The sequence below is a fragment of the Piliocolobus tephrosceles genome, chromosome 1 (genome assembly GCF_002776525.5).
Source record: "Piliocolobus tephrosceles isolate RC106 chromosome 1, ASM277652v3, whole genome shotgun sequence".
NCBI classification, from domain to species: Eukaryota; Metazoa; Chordata; class Mammalia; order Primates; family Cercopithecidae; genus Piliocolobus; species Piliocolobus tephrosceles.
This window is the reverse complement of record NC_045434.1, coordinates 205039061-205056725: the sequence shown is the minus strand read 5'-3', so window position 1 is coordinate 205056725 and position 17665 is coordinate 205039061. Positions and strand designations below refer to the sequence as shown.

The following is a 17665-nucleotide window of genomic DNA, read 5'->3' as shown; positions in this document are numbered from 1 at the left end:
CACACACACGCACGCACACATGCACATGTGCACGCACACACACGCACGCACACAAAGGAAGAAGAGCCACACTGGTGGAGGAGCAGGGAGTAGTTCTGAGAGGTGTGATACCCTCCGATGGGCTGAGACGGCAGGTGGTAGAGGCCAGGGCATGGAGACATGGGCGGTGCAGGCCTCTCCAAGAAGGAGAGGAACCAGCCCTGGGGAGCTGAGGGGTAGAGTTCCGGACAGAGGGAACCTCTGGGCCTGTCCCAGTGAGGTTGCTGAGCACAGTCCAGCTCAGTGGAGCTGAGGGCCGAGGGAGGAGGCCGGGGAGGGAAGGGGCCTTCGCAGCTTTTCCAGGAGAGGTTGGATCTTATTCTGGGCAGACTGGGACTCCATTGATGTTTCCAAGCATGGGAACGGTGACGCCAGATGTAAGTTTTAGCAGGATGGGCCTGGCTGCTGAGTGGAGACGACTGTAGTGTCAGGGGGCCCTGGTGTGGCTGGCGGGCACTCTTAGGCTGAGCTGGCCCCTCCTAGGGGAGGGGCAGGCTGGCCGTAGGTCCCAGCTTCCTCTCTGTCACGGAGAAGTGCGTTGGAACACAACGGTTCAGTCTGTGACCTGCCCTTGTGGCTCTGGAGCTCTGGGCACTCCTCAGCTTGGGGTCACTGCAGTAAGTGGCCTCTCTTCCTTAGGCCACCTGTCCATGTCTCTGGCTGCCTGCAGCAGAGCTACTCTAGCATCACTGTGCCCACAGGCCTTTGTGACGGAGCATCGGTGGGCGTGGTTGCTGAAGGCTGCCTGGTTTAGTCCAGAGAATTCAGTCTTGGGTTTCAGACCTAGGCCTGAATCTGGGTGCTGCCCCCTAGCCATGGCTGTGGTCTGGCCGTGTTACCAAATCCCTGAGTGCCAGTGTCATCCTCTGTGGAGTGAAAATAATGATTCTGACTATGCTCAGCAATTGTGAAGACTAAGCCAGGGCATAGACGGTGGCGCTCAGTGTGGTGCCTGATGTGTGGGCGCATAGTAGGTGGTGTCTTCATCACGCCCATCCTTGCTGTGGGCTTCCTGGAAGGGAGTCCTCATAGCGAGTGTAAAGAAGGAAGGGATCCTCCACAGGGAGAATTCTTCAGGACAGATGGTGGTTTATTCCTCCCTCTTTCCTTTCATTCATTCTTTCTAGCCATGTTTTCTGAGCACTCACTATGTGCCTTGCAGTATGCTGGGTGTCAGGGGGACAGCAGTGAATGAGACAGTGCAGACCCCCACTGCCTATAGCTTTGATATTAGAGACTTATGGAAATGAACCACAAATGATTTCAGATCGTTATGAAGGCTGTGAGGAAAGTAAGACAGGCTCTTTAGAGTGATTCCTGAGAGAAGGGGCCACTGTAGTCAGGGTGGTCAGGGAGGACTTCTCGGAGGAGGGGACGTGTGAGCAGAGCCCCGAGCCGTGTAAAGGAGCCTCCACAGAGAACGAGGTTTAGCAGATGCTCTTTAGCACGGTGATCTCCCGTGGTGAGTCCTGGGTCTGGGATCAGGTTAGGCATGTGTACTTGTAACAGGTCCCTGGGAGCTTTGAGGCACAGCTAGGGTGGGCGAACTGGAGGCAGGTGGCTTCCTAATATCAGGATAGTTTTGAAGGAAGCAGGAGTGTAATTCTCCCACATTTCCATCACCACCACGGTCAAGTGTGAGTGCTGCAATGGCGGCCTCCTGTCCTCTGATCATTCATAGTCTATCTCCTACTCTGCAGCAGAAATTCAAGGCAACAGGGGTCTGTACTCTGTTCAGCATCTTAATTTTTTTTTTTTAAAACCCTTTCACGTCTATTATTTCATTTGGTTCTCACAACAACCACAGGACGAAGGCATTTCTAGCATTCCTATTTTCTAGGCAAAGAAATCGAGGCTCAGAGAGTTGGGGTGACTTGCACAGGGTTGTTCAGCAGTAGGATGGTCAAGCTGGGACCTTAACTTTTTCAGCTCCCTGCCTGAGACCCTGGCCACGGCCTCACTCCTGAGGCTGGATTTCATCTCAGTCCGGCAGGAGTAGGGTGGGGAGTGACTAGATGGGGCCAGGCTTCTGGGGCCTACAGTGGCTCCCTGGGGCTTGGAGGGCTCCTCATGGCCTGGTTGGTCCTTGGACTCTGACCAGCTCTACCCACCTCCTTCCTCTTGCTGTAGGGGAGGAGAACCAGCCAGGCTGGCTATGCCCGGATGAGGACAAGAAGAGCAAAGCCCCGTTCTGGTGCCCGATCCTGGCCTGCTGCATCCCTGCCTTCTCCTCCCGGGCACTCAGCCTGCAGGTGAGTGGAGCGGATCTTGCTGAGCCGACCTCGAAGGTGGCTGCGGCTCCCCCTCGCCTGGGAGAACCAGAGTTTCCAGGGAGCGCCCACAGCAGGGAAGGCTCAGGTTCCAGCTGCGGCTTCTAAATTCTTACTGACAGACTTGGTCGAGCCTTTTTGTTGCTTCGGGGATCAGCTTTCCCACCAAAAAAATGGAGGTGAATGACCACTGTGGGTCAAGTGAATGGAAAATTCCATTATTTTGAGATAATAAACAGCAATGATCTCATCTGTTGATGGCATGGCTCCAGATCATGCCGAAGCGGCTGTGCCAGCCCCTGTGGGTTGGGTGCTTTGTGGTCCGCCAGGCGGGAGCCGGCTTTGGTGCAGGGATTGCCCTCATTGTGGGATGCTCCCTGATGTGCCATCAGGCTTCCTGTGTATTGAGCACTTGCTCTACCCCCTGGTTCTTTCCTGCCATTCTCTTATTTTAATATCTGTAAGAACCTTGCGAGTAGATGTTTCTCTATCCATTTCACAGATAAAGAAACTAAGGCTAAGAGGTGCTATGATTTTCCAAAAAAGACACAGCGAGTAAGAATTTGAACCGTGCCCTGCTTGATCACAACACCCAGGGTCTTAACCATGAGGATGTTCAGCCCCTACGGGTTACCTGCCCTTATACCTTGTCCTAGCTCCCCTTCCATCTGAAACAACTACTGCCTCCCCTTTCCCAGGGAGATGAGGTCATCTCAGCTGCAGGGATGGGAGCACCAGCTGGAGACCCAGGCCCAGCTTGGTGAGCCCCAAGAGACGTGCCGATTGGGCTATAGACTGGGGATCTAAACAGCTGAAAGAACAAATACTTGAGATGTGAGTTCATTTGTTCACTTGTCCGTTCTGCATGTAATTTTTTGAGCACCTGTTTTGTGCTAGACCCTGGGAATACAGTAGTGACTAAGACTTACAAGGTCCCAACCCTTATGTAGCTTTGAATCCTAGCGGAGAGAAAGAGGCAAAAACCCAGCAAACCAAAGGAAATAGAAAAGAGTGAGGTGCATAACAAAGACATCGGGGCCACAATAGATACATGGGTGGGTTGAGGTTCAGAGATGGCCACTTGGAGGAGGTGGCGTTTAAACTGAGACCTGAATGGCAAGAAGGATTCAGCCCAGGGATGGGAACGATATTGCCAGTAGACAAACCCACACAGAGGGTGCAGCAGGAACAGTGGGGGAAGCCAGGTGAGGCAGGAGGAGAGAGAGCGGGCCCCGAGGTCAGCTGGTGGGTGAGCTGGACCACATCAGCCTTGCAGGCTGGGTCAGCTTTGGATTTCGTTCTCAGAACAGTGAAAAGCCTTGGAAACAGATGTTTCCCAAGATGGGGACTAGCACGATTTGATTTATAATTTGCATTTTTTGGATCCTTCTGGCTGGTGTGTGAGAGTGAATTGCAATAAGAATGGATACTGGAACTGGGCGTGGTGGCTCATGCCTGTAATCCCAGAACTTTGGGAGGCTGAGGTGGGAGGGTCACTTGAGTCCAGGGGTTTGAGACCAGCCTGGGCAACATAGTAAGACCCCCATCTCTACAAAATAAAAATAAAAAAATTAGCCAGGTGTGGTGGCGCGAGCCTATAGTCCTAGTGGCTTGGGAGGCTGAGGTGGGAGGATCACTTGAGCCCAGGAGGTTGAGGCTGTAATAAGCTGTGATTGCACCCCTGCACTCCAGCCTGGGGGACAGAGTGAGACCCTGTCTCAAATAAATAAGTAAATAATACAAAAGGAATGGATGTCGGCTGGGTGGAGTGGCTCACCTCTATAATCCCAGCATTTTGGGAGGCCAAGGCAGGTGGATCACTTGAGGTCAGGAGTTCGAGACCAGCCTGGCAAACATGGTGAAACCCTGTCTCTACCAAAAATACAAAAATTAGCTGAGCTTGGTGGTGCACACCTGTAGACCTAGCTACTGGAGAGGCTGAGGTGGAAAAATCACTTGAACCTGGGAGGCAGAGGTTGCAGTGAGCCGAAATCGTGCCACTGCATTCCAGCCTGGGTGACACAGTGAGACCCTGTCTCAAAAAAAAAAAAAAAAAAAGAATGGATATAGAGGGAGCAGCTCAGAGCTCAGCTCAGTGTCCTACTGAGACGTGGCAAGACTTGACGTGGGCGGAGGCCAGGGCTGTGACTGGAGTAAGGCATCCTTGCTTCAGGCAAATTTCAGCAGATGTCAAAAATCTCAATAATTAAAATAAATACTATTTTAATGCAGTGCTTAAATATAATCAAATCAGCAAATTTCTGCTTGTGGTTTGGTCGCTCTTTTTGTCTCTTGATACATAAAGGGCCAGGATTAGGGTGAGGCGAGTGAGCCAGGGTTGCACAAGTGTAGGGTGAAACTTTTAAATAATTATTTGTCTGTATTTAAACTTTTAAATAATTGTTCTTTGTGGATTTTTTTGCATTAATACTGATTTTTTAAAAGTTGTCTTACTCTCTCTCTCTCTATGTATTTTTTGTGACTGCGTTTTTGGTGCCCTTTTAAATTTTGTACCCCAGCTAGGTGCCCCGTCTATCACCCTAGCCCCAGCCCTGGTGGAGGCCTTGGGCAAGGGAGGTGGGAACTCACTGGGGATGTGTTGGGGTGGGACTGGTTTAACTGGTGATAGATGGGGTGTGCCAGATTGGGGGTTACCTGTGGGCCCTGGGGCCTTGGGCTGGAGGCAGCGACCATGGAGTGGGGAGTATCAGGGCCCACTGTGCCTGCGGTCAGCTTGGCCTTAGTGCATCCCTGTAGAATGCTGGCCCTGGGTAACTTTTATGGTGGGCATTGGATTCTCCTGTATCCGTCAGGGCCTTGGGTCTCTTGAGAGCACAGGATGCAGGCTGAGCCCTGACAGATCAGACCCCAGTGGTGGAGTCACAGACTGGCCACTGCCTCCAAGGCCTCCCCAAAAGAAACCCCCATCCAGGTGGGGAGGCTCTGCCACCTCAAACCTGGGGAACCAGGGCCCACGGACCTCCTCAGTGCAAGCTCTCGAGGCCCAGGAATATGTAGGCCAGAAGCCTCCTCAGTCCTGCTGGCCCCAGCTCACTGTCTCCTGAGGAGCGCCAGGGCTAGTGGAGGGAGGCGAGTGACTCTCTGTGGTAAGGGGCCTGTGGAGTTCCCAGAAGCCAGAGCAGAGCCTGTCTGGCCACACTTGCTAGGCCTCAAATTGCCATCCCACTCTGCCCACACCCTACCCCACCCCCCGCCAGTCCAGACACATGTGCCCCATCCGCTGTGTGCTGGCAGCCTGATGAATTAGGGCCTTGGAGTACCAAGGCCCTGTCCAATTACTGCAGAAACAGATGTGAGTGTGTGAACCGCTGCCCAGGCCCCCTTCCAGCACACCAGGTTTCTAGGTGGTCCTGGGGCAGGGGTGACTTCAGCTCTGGCTGGCCTCATGGCAGCCAGTGGCCTGGACTATTTGTCCAGGGAGGGCTTGGGCTGGGCAGAGGGGGTTGCTGGCCACAGTGTAGACCGGGTCAGCACTCTTGTACCAGTGGACGAGGGTGTGTTGGGCTCTTTCCTTCAAGGGACTGGGGTGTTGGGGCGGGAGGCAGGAGTAGGTCTCTTGTCTGTGCTGACAGTGGCTGCTGCCCACACTGGGCCGCACCAAGGCCTTCTGACTCAAGGGAATCGGCCGGGGGCGTGACAGAGCATCAGCAGGGGCCACCTGCCTTGGATTGAGTCCCAACAGTGCGACATCAGGAATGCTGCCTCAGCTCATGGTATCTTAAACTGGGGTGGTCACAGTACCTCCCTGACTGGGTCACTGTGAGGATTAAAGGATACAGTTTGGGTCAGGTGCTTAGCCAGTTGCATGGGGTGCGCTCAGGGCTCAAGAAATGGAAGCAGACACCCGAGGACACCTTGGTCCCCAGGAAGGAAAGGACACTGGAGTCTATTCTGTGGCATTTCTGAAGGCCTGACTACTGGGTGTGGAAGGTTCTTCTTGGACCCCTGGCTCCATCCAAGGGGGAATGTTCTCCCTGGAGGGGCAGCACATGGGCAGGGAGGGTTCAGCACAAACCTGTTTCCTTGACTGTCAGTCTCAGAGCCTGCCCGGGGACAGGGCCTTAGGGATGGTGCTGGGGGTGCTGCCTGCTCTGAGATGCTTTAAAACTCAAGCATCTTGGGAGCCCAGACCCACAGGGAGTCTGTGGCCAGGCTTGCTTAGGCCAAAGCTCACCAGCCCATTGGGCTGTGTCTTGACCTTCACCGACCTCAGCCAGAACTGCTGTTGGCCGTGTACCCTGTCTCCTGCTCATCCGTGATAGCTCCACCCTCATAGCCTTGCTCCGATGATGAAATGAGCTAAGGTGTGTGAAGTGCTAGAATATCCCATGGGAGGCCCTTGGTACGCCTTAGCAGTTGCGGGGTAACTAGGTACCTGGCCCTGGGCTGGGTTCTTTATACTTTACCTCTCCAGTCCCCACAGCCATCCTGAGAGATTTCAGGGTCTCTGCTCTGTAGGTGAGAACCTGATTTGTTCAGTACCATCCAGATGGTAACCACTGAGCTGGGGCTGGAGCCAGGTTGGCTGTACCTGAAGCTGCTTCCCTTCACAGCCTCGTGCTCCCCTCTTCTCTTCTGCATAGGGTACCTTGACTTCCCAGCTTCCTGGCACAGGCAAGACATTTAGGGCCAGGGCCTTGCCCGTGAAGGAGCCATTTGAGTTTTTCCCACCATCTTCAACCTGGCTCTGTTGACTCAGCTGACATCAGGGCCCACTGGAGTTGCCATGGAAATGCCCGAGCAGGGGCTGCTGTGGCCTCCTCTCCACCAAGGGAGCAGAGAGAGCATCAGCCCAGCAGAAAGGGCGTGCACCCTCAGCTAGATGCAGCCACCAGGAAGCAGAGAAGACAGAGCCTGGAGGCCAGGCTTAGTGAAGCCCCCTGCTCTGAATGTGGGGACCCATGTTTTCAGCAGGCAGAACTGGGGCCCCAGAGTGCCGAGGCCTCTGGCGTGCAGCCAGGCTTCTGGGGTAAAATTCAACCAGAATAGAAAGAGACCTGAACCAGGAGTAGAAGATTTGAATTCTAGCCCTGACTCTGCCACTAACATGCTGTGTGACCTTGAGCCAGGCACACCTCCCTCTGACCTTCAAGTTGGCATCTGCTAAATGAGGAGGCTGGATGAGGCGACCTCTTAGGACTCTTCGCCCATGGCCATTAGAAATTTTGTTAGAATATTCTAACAATGGGTCCAGGGACGTCTGGGGCCTTCAGCACCAGCAGAGGGCAGCAGCTCCCTGGAAAAGAGCCCAGTGGTCGGCTGCATCCTCCCTCCAGCCAAGAGCTGTCTCCACTCTGTCTTCTCTTTCAGTATGGCCCATGAGTGGGTCAGGCCATTTCCTAGAATTGCTGTCCTGGCCAGAGAGAGGGACTGGCCAGGTCTAGCTCAGGAAACAGGCCTCAGAGAAAGCCCACCCAACACGGGGTCTGGGGCAGCTGATTCAGGGGGAGCAGGCGGAAGGTGGTTACTGGTGATAGCGGCGACAGGCTGAGCCCTGGTTTCTGTGCATGGCCCTCACAAGCTGCCCAGCCCTGCCACTCACCTCCCCTGTGGTCTCGGGCTGTCACCTGCCCTCTGTGACCCTCATTTCCCCGTCCATAAAATAAGGAGGGGTGGGCATTAGTGGTTTTCAAGAAACCGTATCTGGAAGCTGCTCAGTTTCAGAGACCCTGGGCTGATACAGAGCCTCCTGCAGGCCTTTTCTAGCTGGGAGGTGCTAGGAGAGGAAGAACAAATGTGAGCGTGTAGGAACTGCCTGGAGAAGCAGGCACTTGTGAAGCATGTTGCTTTCCTGGTCCCCACCCACAGGGATTCTAATCCAGGGAGAGTTGGATGGGGCCCAGGAATCTGCCAACTATTGGCATCGGGACACCTTGACGATTAACCTCACATGTACCATTTCTGTCTCTGCAGCTTGGGGCCCTGGTCCACAGTCCTGTCAACTGTCCCCTGCTGGGCTTCTCAGCGGTCAGCACCTCACTTCCACAGGGCTACCTCTGGGTGAGTCAACCCCCTGCCCAACTGGGCATTCTGGCCTCAGGATAGGAGTAGGAAGAGCAGTACCTGGGAGGGGGTGCTGGAGACAGCAGCTGCCTGCCTCATCTCGTGCAGCTTCATCCAGCAAGGTCTTCCTGGGAACCTCTGGTGCCAGCACTGTATGTGGAGTTGGGAGGTGCAACCTCATCTGGGGCAACAGAAAACCAGGGAGCTAATAAGAGAGTGTGCCTTTTGCAAATGGTGACAGGGCTGAGAAGTAAGTGAAAGGGAGAGCTGTGCAGAGGGCCTGGGTCTCAGGATCTTCACCCCTGGAGTCAGGATGCAAGACTGGCTAGTGCCCTACTCAAGCAGACATTCGCCCACCTTTCTGTCCTTGGGCTTCCTGGCAAAGCCTCCCTTGATTCAAGTGAGGTGCTCTCCATCATGTTCCTTGTGCTGCCAATTGTGCGCTCTCTTTGCTGCTCCCTGTCTGAGAGTGATTTGTTCCTCATCGTTTCCCCATGATCCACATGGTATATCCATCCATCCATCATCTATCCATCTCTCCATCCACCTATCCATCTATCCATCCACCCACCCACCTACCTATCAATCTATCCATCCAACAAGGATATATATTTAATCCATCTATTTATCTGTCCATCTATCCATCTACCCACCCATCCATTCATTCACCTATACAGCCTTCCATCTATCTATCATCTGTCCACCCACCCATCCATCCATCCATCCATCCATCCAATAAGAATATATTGAGTATGTATCTATCATATGCTAGACACAGAGGTAAAACAATGGTCAACACAGAGAAGGGCATTTTAAAGGGATGGAGTAGATGTTTACTTTATATTCGTTGAAATGCACCCTGCAGAGGAGGAAATAGAAAGCTGACTGAGTATTTAGCCCACCTTAGCTCCTTACCTGATTTCCTGTGGGCCCTGAAGCTAACTTGTTGCCATGGCAGCTGGGGGTAAATGACCTTTGTGACTGCAGGAGTGTGTGGGCAGGAGAAGGGATGTGTCTCTCAATGGATGGGGTCCTTGGGAAAGCAGGTCCTCCTCTGCTCCCTCTTGTGGTTCCCACCTGATGGCCTCTTTGGGTCTCTGCTCCCAGGTTGGGGGTGGACAGGAAGGCGCAGGGGGCCAGGTGGAAATCTTTTCCTTGAACCGGCCCTCACCCCGCACCGTCAAGTCCTTCCCACTGGCAGCCCCTGTGCTCTGCATGGAGTACATCCCGGAATTGGAGGAGGAGGAGGCAGAGAGCAGAGATGAGAGCCGGACAGCTGCTGACCCCTCAGCCACAGTACATCCAACCATCTGCCTCGGGCTCCAGGATGGCAGGTGAGGGGCCCAGAAGGAGGGGTGAGAGCAGCCTCTGCAGGGCTGGGCATTGGGTGGGGGCTGTTCCTGTAGCTTTCTGGATCTGCCTGTTGCCTGCCAACATTCTCTGCCCCTGCTCTGCAGGAAGGTAGGCACCAGAGCTGCCCAGTGTGGGAGCCAGTGTCGGGAGCTGCCTGCAGTGCAGTTGCCTGGCTCCTCCCAGGAAGCATGGCTGGTGGAGGTGGATGCTGGCTCTGCTGTCAGCCAGACCTGGGTTTGAATTTCAGCTCACCCACTTCCTTGCTCTGGGTCCTGGGCACTCATTTAACCTCTCTGAACCTCAGTTTCTCATCTGTAAAGTGGGGACCAGAATCCCCCCATGCAGGGCTGCTGTGAGAGCCCACTGAGACACAGCCACATGAGGCCTTCAGTTCACTTAGCTGTCATTGAATGTTCACTATATGTGGCCCCCATTCCCCTTGCTGGGCAGGGTGAGGGTTCCAGGGTGTTTCCAGGTCAAGAGGTTACTACTGGCAGAGGGGGCTGCCCTCTGTAAGACATCTGGGGCTTTGTGAGTCAGCAAAACCCTGACTTGAAGCAAGGAGGCTCAGGGCAAGCTGTGGCCTGTGCAGGATGGATAGACCACCTCCTATAGCGGAAAGGGAGAGGGAATGTTCATCCTGTGCACAGGGAGGTGAAGGTGAGGATCAGTGAAGATCTGAGGTGGGCCGCGCCCCGGGGAGTCTAGGGCCTGGCACTGCTGTGTCCTGTCCTCCCTGCGTCTCTGTGCGCTCCACCCCTCCTAGAGAGCAGGAGATGAGATGAGAGCGTGGTTCCCGAGCACCTACTGTGTGCTGCTCAGAGGTGAGCCTCATAGCCACTCCTCTGTAACGCAGAGGTCGTTCCCTCCCCTTTCCCACACAAGGAAACGGAGTAAGGAGCAAAAGCCAAGGTTACTGAAGTCAACTAGGAGCCACTCTAAGCTCCACACAGTCCAGGCTTGGCCTACAGCCAAGGGCCCAGCCAGGGCCCTAGGACCTAGGAGGACCTAGGACCCAGACCTTTCTTTTTACCCCCCAAAGAAACCACATGTTCATTAAATAATCTCCCTCCATTCTCCTGCTCCCCACCCCCACCCCAGAAACCACTAATCTACTTTCTGTCTCTACGGGTTTGTCTCCTCAGGACACTGTATAAATGGACTCACACACTATGTATGTTCCATGTAAATGGCTCATACTCCATGTACATTTCATGTAAATGGACTCACACTACATATGGTTCAAGTGAATGACTCGTGCTATGTACATTTCATGTGAATGACTCACGTGCTATGTACATTTCATGTGAATGATACACTGCACATTTCATGTGAATGACTCACTATGTACATTTCATGTGAATGACTTGCACACTAGTACATTTCATGTGAATGGACTCCCACTATGTATGTTTCATGTGATTGCCACACACTGTGTACATTTCATGTGAATGACACATACTGTGTATGTTTCATGTGAATGACTCACATGCTATGTACATTTCATGTGAATGACTCACATGCTATGTACATTTCGTGTGAATGACTCATGCACTATGTACATTTCATGTGAATGGACTCACACTATGCATGTTTCATGTGAGTGACACACTGCATTTCATGTGAATGACTCACACTATGTACATTTTATGTGAATGACTCACACTAGGTACATTTCATACGCATGGACTCACTATGTATGCTTCATGTGATTGCCACATACTGTGTACATTTCATGTGAATGACTCATGCACTATGTACATTTCATGTGAATGACACACACTGTGTGCGTTTCATGTGAATGACTCATACTATGTACATTTCATGTGAATGACTTGCACATAGTACATTTCATGTGAATGGACTCATACTATGTATGTTTCATGTGATTGTCACACACTATGTACATTTCATGTGAATGACTCACATGCTATGTACGTTTCATGTTAATGACTGACACACTGTACGTTTCATGTGAATGACTCACACGCTATGTACATTTCATGTGAATGACTTGCATACTAGTATATTTCATGTGAATAGGCTCACACTATGTATGTTTCATGTGAATGACTCACACGCTATGTATGTTTCATGTAAATGGACTCATACGCTATGTGGCCTTTCCTGTCTGCTTCTCTTAGCATCACGCCTACAAGATCCTTCTGTGTAGCATGTGTCAGTACTTTGTTCCTTTTATGGTGGTGAAGTAGGCATCGTTGCCCCATTTTACAGAGAGAACTGAGGCTTAGCAGTCCAGGGTCTGTCAGACTGGAAAGTGGCACGTCTGAATTCGAACTCAGGTCCGTGTGACTCTGAAAATAGCTCTCTCAGCACCTTTACTGTGCTGCCTCTGGAGCCTCCCTGAGTCCTCTTCATGACAGAGGTCAGGGAGGGTACCATTCCAGAAAACCATGGAAAAGTGAGCTCCCGCATGTTGGAGCTATGGCCTGGCCACACAGCAGAAAGGCGTGGCTTAGAGGGAGCAGCTCCCTGGGGCCCTCTCCCTAGGAGGGCATGGGGGCAGTGAGCAGGTGGGAGTGCTCAGTGTGTCACTCAGACTGCTCAGCCTGCTTCTCCGACCTCTCCCCGCAGCATCCTGCTCTATGGCAGTGTGGACACTGGCACCCAGTGCCTGGCGACCTGCAGGAGCCCAGGTCTGCAGCCTGTGCTCTGCCTGCGACACAGCCCCTTCCACCTGCTCGCTGGCCTGCAGGATGGGACCCTCGCTGCCTACCCTCGGACCAGCGGTGAGGACTGGGGGGAATGGGGGAAGGGGGCAGTCCTGGATGCCAGCTGGGTGCCAGATTCTCTACCAAGAGAGGATACAGGAGGCTGGGCAGGGATGAATTGGGAAATCTTAGTGCTGAGGGCCTTGGGAGATCCCTGAGCCCCACTGGGGTTCAATGGGTGGTCCCCCATATGTGAATACTTGCTGGAATAAGGTGCTCACTACCATGTGGGCAGTGAAACCTGTTGGCAGGAGACTCTAGCGGAGAAGAGAGGTATTCGCAGGTCGGAGGGACCTGGCTTCCCGTTCAGGCTTTGCCCGATGACAGCTGTATCCCTTGCTGCATGGCCTCCCTTCTTTGGTGCCTGGGGCTCTTTATGAGAATAAGGGCAGCGCCCACTGCTCTTGGGTCCTGGAGGGTTAGACAACTCCATGAGGGCAAAGCACAGGGCCAGGCCCAGGGCGCACTCAGTGGAGTCAAGTATTTCCATCTGGGTTGTTTTACTGAGCCATCCCTAGCACAGGTTACGATGTCAGGAGGGCAGGAGGGCCATGTTTGGGCTGCTGTGCTCCAGGGCAGGGGTAAAGTGCTTAATGCATGCACGTTATCTTAATTCTCACGCACCCCTTGAGAATTTCCTTTGCTTTACTGAGATGATGCTGACTGGGGACCGAACGCGCCTTCTCCCCAGCCATGTGGAGTGCTGTGATCCCCATCCCCTGGGCTTGTTCAGCCCCGATTTGATGAAGGGGACTGAGCGGAGAGTGTAACCAGCCCCCAGTCCCCTAGAAGGGGCAGGGGAGCTTGAAGGCCCATGGCGTCTCTTCTCCCCTGCCTTTTCCGCCAGCCAGGCTATGATTGCTGCGTCATCACAGCCTGTTGTAGGGTTATAAACGGATATTTGTACTGAGCTAATTTTTTTTTTTTTTTTTTTTTTTTTGCCACTTGGCACTGTGTTGGTATTTTTAATTAGCTTTTGATAAGGCATTTATAGTTTTTAATTAAAGGGGTAAGAGGGAGGGAAAAACCCTTCTCACCGTCAGACCGAGTGTGCGTGTGAATGTAAATACGGGCTCAGATCTGCAGAGACTCATGAGGAGTTCTAGAGGGACCACTCCCGACCGGCTCCCACGGAACGCTGTGAGCCCGGCCTGTGCCGCCCTGGCGCCCTGGTCCCCAGCTTGGGTCGCCTTTGGCCTGTTCCCTCTTACTGCTCGATTCGCCGATTTGGACACCTGGGTTGGAAGGAGGTGAGGCTGCCCTGACAAGGACCACAAATGGCAGATATGTAGAGTCGCGTATCCTAGAGGCTGGAACCCAGGGGTCCATGTTTGGATGCGTCATGTGCCCTCAGCAGGCGCTAGGGAAGGGCCTTGCTCCCAGCTGCTTCAGGTGTTTTCTTGCCTATGGCTGCAGAACTTCAACTTCCGCGTGGTGTTCTCCCTGGTTGTGTGTCGGTGTGCAAATTTCCCTTTTTTATGAGGACACAGATAATGTTGGATTAGGGACCTGTCCCTCTCTAGTATGAACTCATCTTAACTAATTTACATCTGCAGTGACCTTACTTCCCAAGGAGGTCACATTCTGAGGTACTGGGTGCTGGGACCTTAACATACAGATGAGGGGGCACAGTTCACCCCAAAACAGGGGGCTTGGGGTCTACCCATTGGCTTCTAGCCTGGGATTGGAGCCTGTTAGTTTGTCAGGACCAAAAGGGCCACTGGGGACCATTGAACCCCACGCCTTCATTTTCTGGATGGGAGCAGACTGTCCAGAGCCCCCTGACTGAGCTGAACCTGCACCCAGTACCCTGCCTCCCAGACTAGAGCTCTCTGCAGACGTGAGGGGGCTTTGGCTTGTCTAGGTAGAGTGGAGGCCATGAGGCCTGAAGGCTGAGATGTTCTACCAGCTTTCCTGCCTTGCAAACATGTGTACACCAAATGCTTACCAAGCAGGTACTATGTGCCGTGGACACAGTGGCAAGCAAAATGGACAGACTGCCTGCCCTCATGGAGCTTACAGTCTATAGAGGGAGAGAGAATCGGTTAGTAAACAAGCAGAAGTATAAGATTATACATGGTGCCGAGGGCTCCTACAGGAAGGAATGAGTGTTGTGTGAGAGCCTCACTACCCAAGTATGGGGCAGGGTGTGCCACAAAGGGCTCCCTGAGGAGGGGGATCCTGAGGTTAAGATCTTAAGAAGTCAGGCAGTTGGAGAGTTGGGGGGATGGTGTTCTCAGCAGAGGGAACAGTACATGCAAAGGCCCGAAGGCAGGAGAATGCTTGATCTGGTGGGGGAAGCCGGAGAGGAGGCTGTTTTGCTGGACAACTAGAAGATGAAGTGGCACTAGGCATGAGCCGGGGCAGACAGAGCTGTTTGTGAGGGCCTCCAACTTGTCTCAGTGTGTCAGGGAGTAGAGAGGCATGTTAGAGGTGGCTGAGCACTGGGCTTCCTCTGGCTGGTAGACAGGAGGGGAGGCAGGTCGGCTGGCTGAGAGGCTGAGGCAGCCACCTGGACAGGTGAATTTGGTGGTCATGCTCTCTCTGGGTGTCCAACTAAGTTTGGCTGTGGCCAAGAGGCCCCTGAGAAAGGGCTTGCCTTACCTGGTATCCCCACCCGTACCCGCTGTTGTCTTTCAGAGATGTCCCAGGTAGGCAGCTGGGTTCTCAGGACCTGCTACACCGTATGGGGTGGGTGGGATTCGCCTCCATCACCTTCTACCTGGATTACATGCAGCTGGGTCTGGAATCATTCGCCTGCTCCGTGACCAGCTGTGGGACTGGCATCAGCTTGGCCCTCATCCAGATTCACTGAGGCCTTGGATAACCCTCAGATACCCCCACCCATCCCAGCAGCAGAGCCAGGGCTTGGAACTGCACCTGCATCAACCTGGCATGCTCTGTGTCAACCTCAGAACCCACTGTGGTGGCCCTGGTGGTGTGGAGGGTCCAGGGATTGTGAAAATCTAGACCCCTCACCTTCATCCAGAAGCAGGTACTCCATGAAGTATTTGCTGGTGTTTGAAGTCACATGGTCACTGTCCCGCCGGGTTAGGCTGAGACCAAGACTGGCATTCCTGCTAAAACTGGCATTCCTGGCCATGCTTTGGCTTATTGGAGAAGGACAGGACCAGACACAAATAAGTCTGTAGGACAGAACCTACAGAACCAGTAGCTGAGAGTTGACTGTCCAGACTCCAAGGTGACCAGGCCACGTGGAGGAATGGACTGGCAGAGCTGGAGCAGCCTCAGAGTCCCACCTGCAGCTGAGAGATGGGGAAACTGAGGCGAGAGCAGTGTGGCCATAGCAGTCACTCTGCTGCCCTCAGGAGCATCTGCTTGTTCTCATTCATTGTATCGCTCATTCGTTTGCTCAATAAGCCAGTGCCCCTGAGGTGTCAGGCACACAGCAGGGTGCTGGGGCCCGGAGCTGAGCCAGGTGGCCACTGTCCTTGCCTGCGTGCTACCCAGGCTCTCCCGTGATACAGGGGCATTGCCAGGCCTTGGGTGGGGATGCTGGAGTATTCCTGGTTGGGCACTGGTGCCGTGGTTTGGAGTCCCCCCTTGAGGATGTACATAGCGTAATGGGTAAGGGATGGGCTGGGCATCAGGCTACTGGGACTGAGTCCCCACTGCAAGAGGTTGGACCTTTGCTTTGCCCCTCTAATCCTCAGTGTCCTCGCCCGTGAAATGGGGGTGTGGGCAGCCCCACTTCATAGAATGGCTGTGAAGGGTAGACACGGCAATTCCCACAAATGCCACGACAGAACCTGGAGGATTGGCGCCTCCCACGTGTCCCTTTATCACAGTCATCATCATCACAGTCACTATTTACTGTCGCCCGGCAGGGGCTGCCCTTTGGGCCCCTCTCAGCTGTGATGACTCACTCTGGGACCTGCTTTCTGGCTCCAGCCCGATCTTGACCCCTGAGGGAGACCCGGGGGCTTTCTCCGCTGCGGGCTAGGGGAGGAGGGATGCCAGCCTCCTGAAGCTGCCTTTGCTGAGACACGACCTTCATCTCCCTTGCGCTGGCCGCGAGAGCCGGTGCCGGGCCCAGATGAATGGGCTGTCACGCAGGGGCAGGTGTGTGCGTGTGGGCCTGTGTTCCAGAACATGTGTGTGCGTACCCACAGCCACTGGAGGGGAAGATGAGGAGGGGTGGAAAGTGCGGGCTGCCATCAGGCAGGGGCGGCTCTCACCAGAGCTCACAGCAACTGGGTTTGTCATCTCAGAATCACGGTGTGTGAGAGCTGGAAAGAATCTCAGAGGACCAAGTTTTATCCTCATGGTGCAGATGGGAAAACTGAGTCCCAGCAAGGGGAAGTCTCTTGTTCAGGATCCCACCATGGGCCCTCTAATCAGGAACTCCTGTCCAGTGTCCTTTATGAGCTTTTTTTTTTCTTTTTTTTTGGAGACAGAATCTCACTGTGTCGCCCAGGCTAGAGTGCAGTGGTGCTCCACTGCAACCTCTCCATCCTGGGTTCAAGCAATTATCCTGCCTCAGCCTCCCAAGTAGCTGGGATTACAGGCGCACACCACCATGCCCAACTAATTTTTTTATTTTTAGTAGAGACAGGGTTTCACCATGTTGGCCAGGCTGGTCTTGAACTCCCAACCTCAGGTGATCCACCCACCTCGGCCTCCCGAAGTGTTGGGATTACAGGTGTGAGCCACTGTACCCGGCCTTTGTGAGCTTTTTGATCTAACAGTATTAGCATTATTAAATTTCATCACAGTTCATCATTCTGCCCTGGAGTCAGGACTTCGTAGAGGATTTCCGGAGACTCCCCGCAAATGCAGGAACGGGCATTCATGTAGTCCTCAGGGTTTGACCCTAGCTCCTACCCTAGGCTGCCATAACGAGACTCTGTTCCAGGGGAGTGGATGCAAGGGCTCCGGTGGCTATCACTGCTGGATAGAGCCTCCCTTTCCAATTTTGGGAGGTGTTTCCTCACCATCCCTAGCTGCTTTGTCCCTGGGAGGGGTCCCAGCCCCCATCTCAGCCATAGCAGCCTAATGAGACACCAGCTTCCAGCCACGAACACTACTCACCTCTGGCCACTGGGGGGTGCTCAAAGCCTTGCATTTTCTTGGCTCTAGCCCTGGTGGAGGCCTGGCCGCCTTCAGGTCACTCGCCCCTCCTGGACACCAGGCCCAGCTGCACAGCCCTTCAGAAACCTGAGAGGGCAGTGTGGTTGGAGAAGCAGGCCAGGCCCAGAGTCAGACAGAGCCAAGTTCAAAACCCAT

General features: G+C 53.7%; 1 protein-coding gene across 2 annotated transcripts in view; it reads left to right on the top strand.

Moving 5' to 3' along the window:
* Nucleotides 1-17665, top strand: part of ARHGEF10L (Rho guanine nucleotide exchange factor 10 like) — an 80617-nt gene that overhangs the window by 28222 nt on the left and 34730 nt on the right. For both annotated transcript variants that reach the window (XM_023219828.2, XM_023219829.3), the window contains exons 13-16: nt 2170-2291; nt 8244-8330; nt 9441-9667; nt 12282-12436. In XM_023219828.2, coding sequence (XP_023075596.1) covers nt 2170-2291; nt 8244-8330; nt 9441-9667; nt 12282-12436 — 591 coding nt within the window. The remainder of the gene's footprint in view (nt 1-2169; nt 2292-8243; nt 8331-9440; nt 9668-12281; nt 12437-17665) is intronic.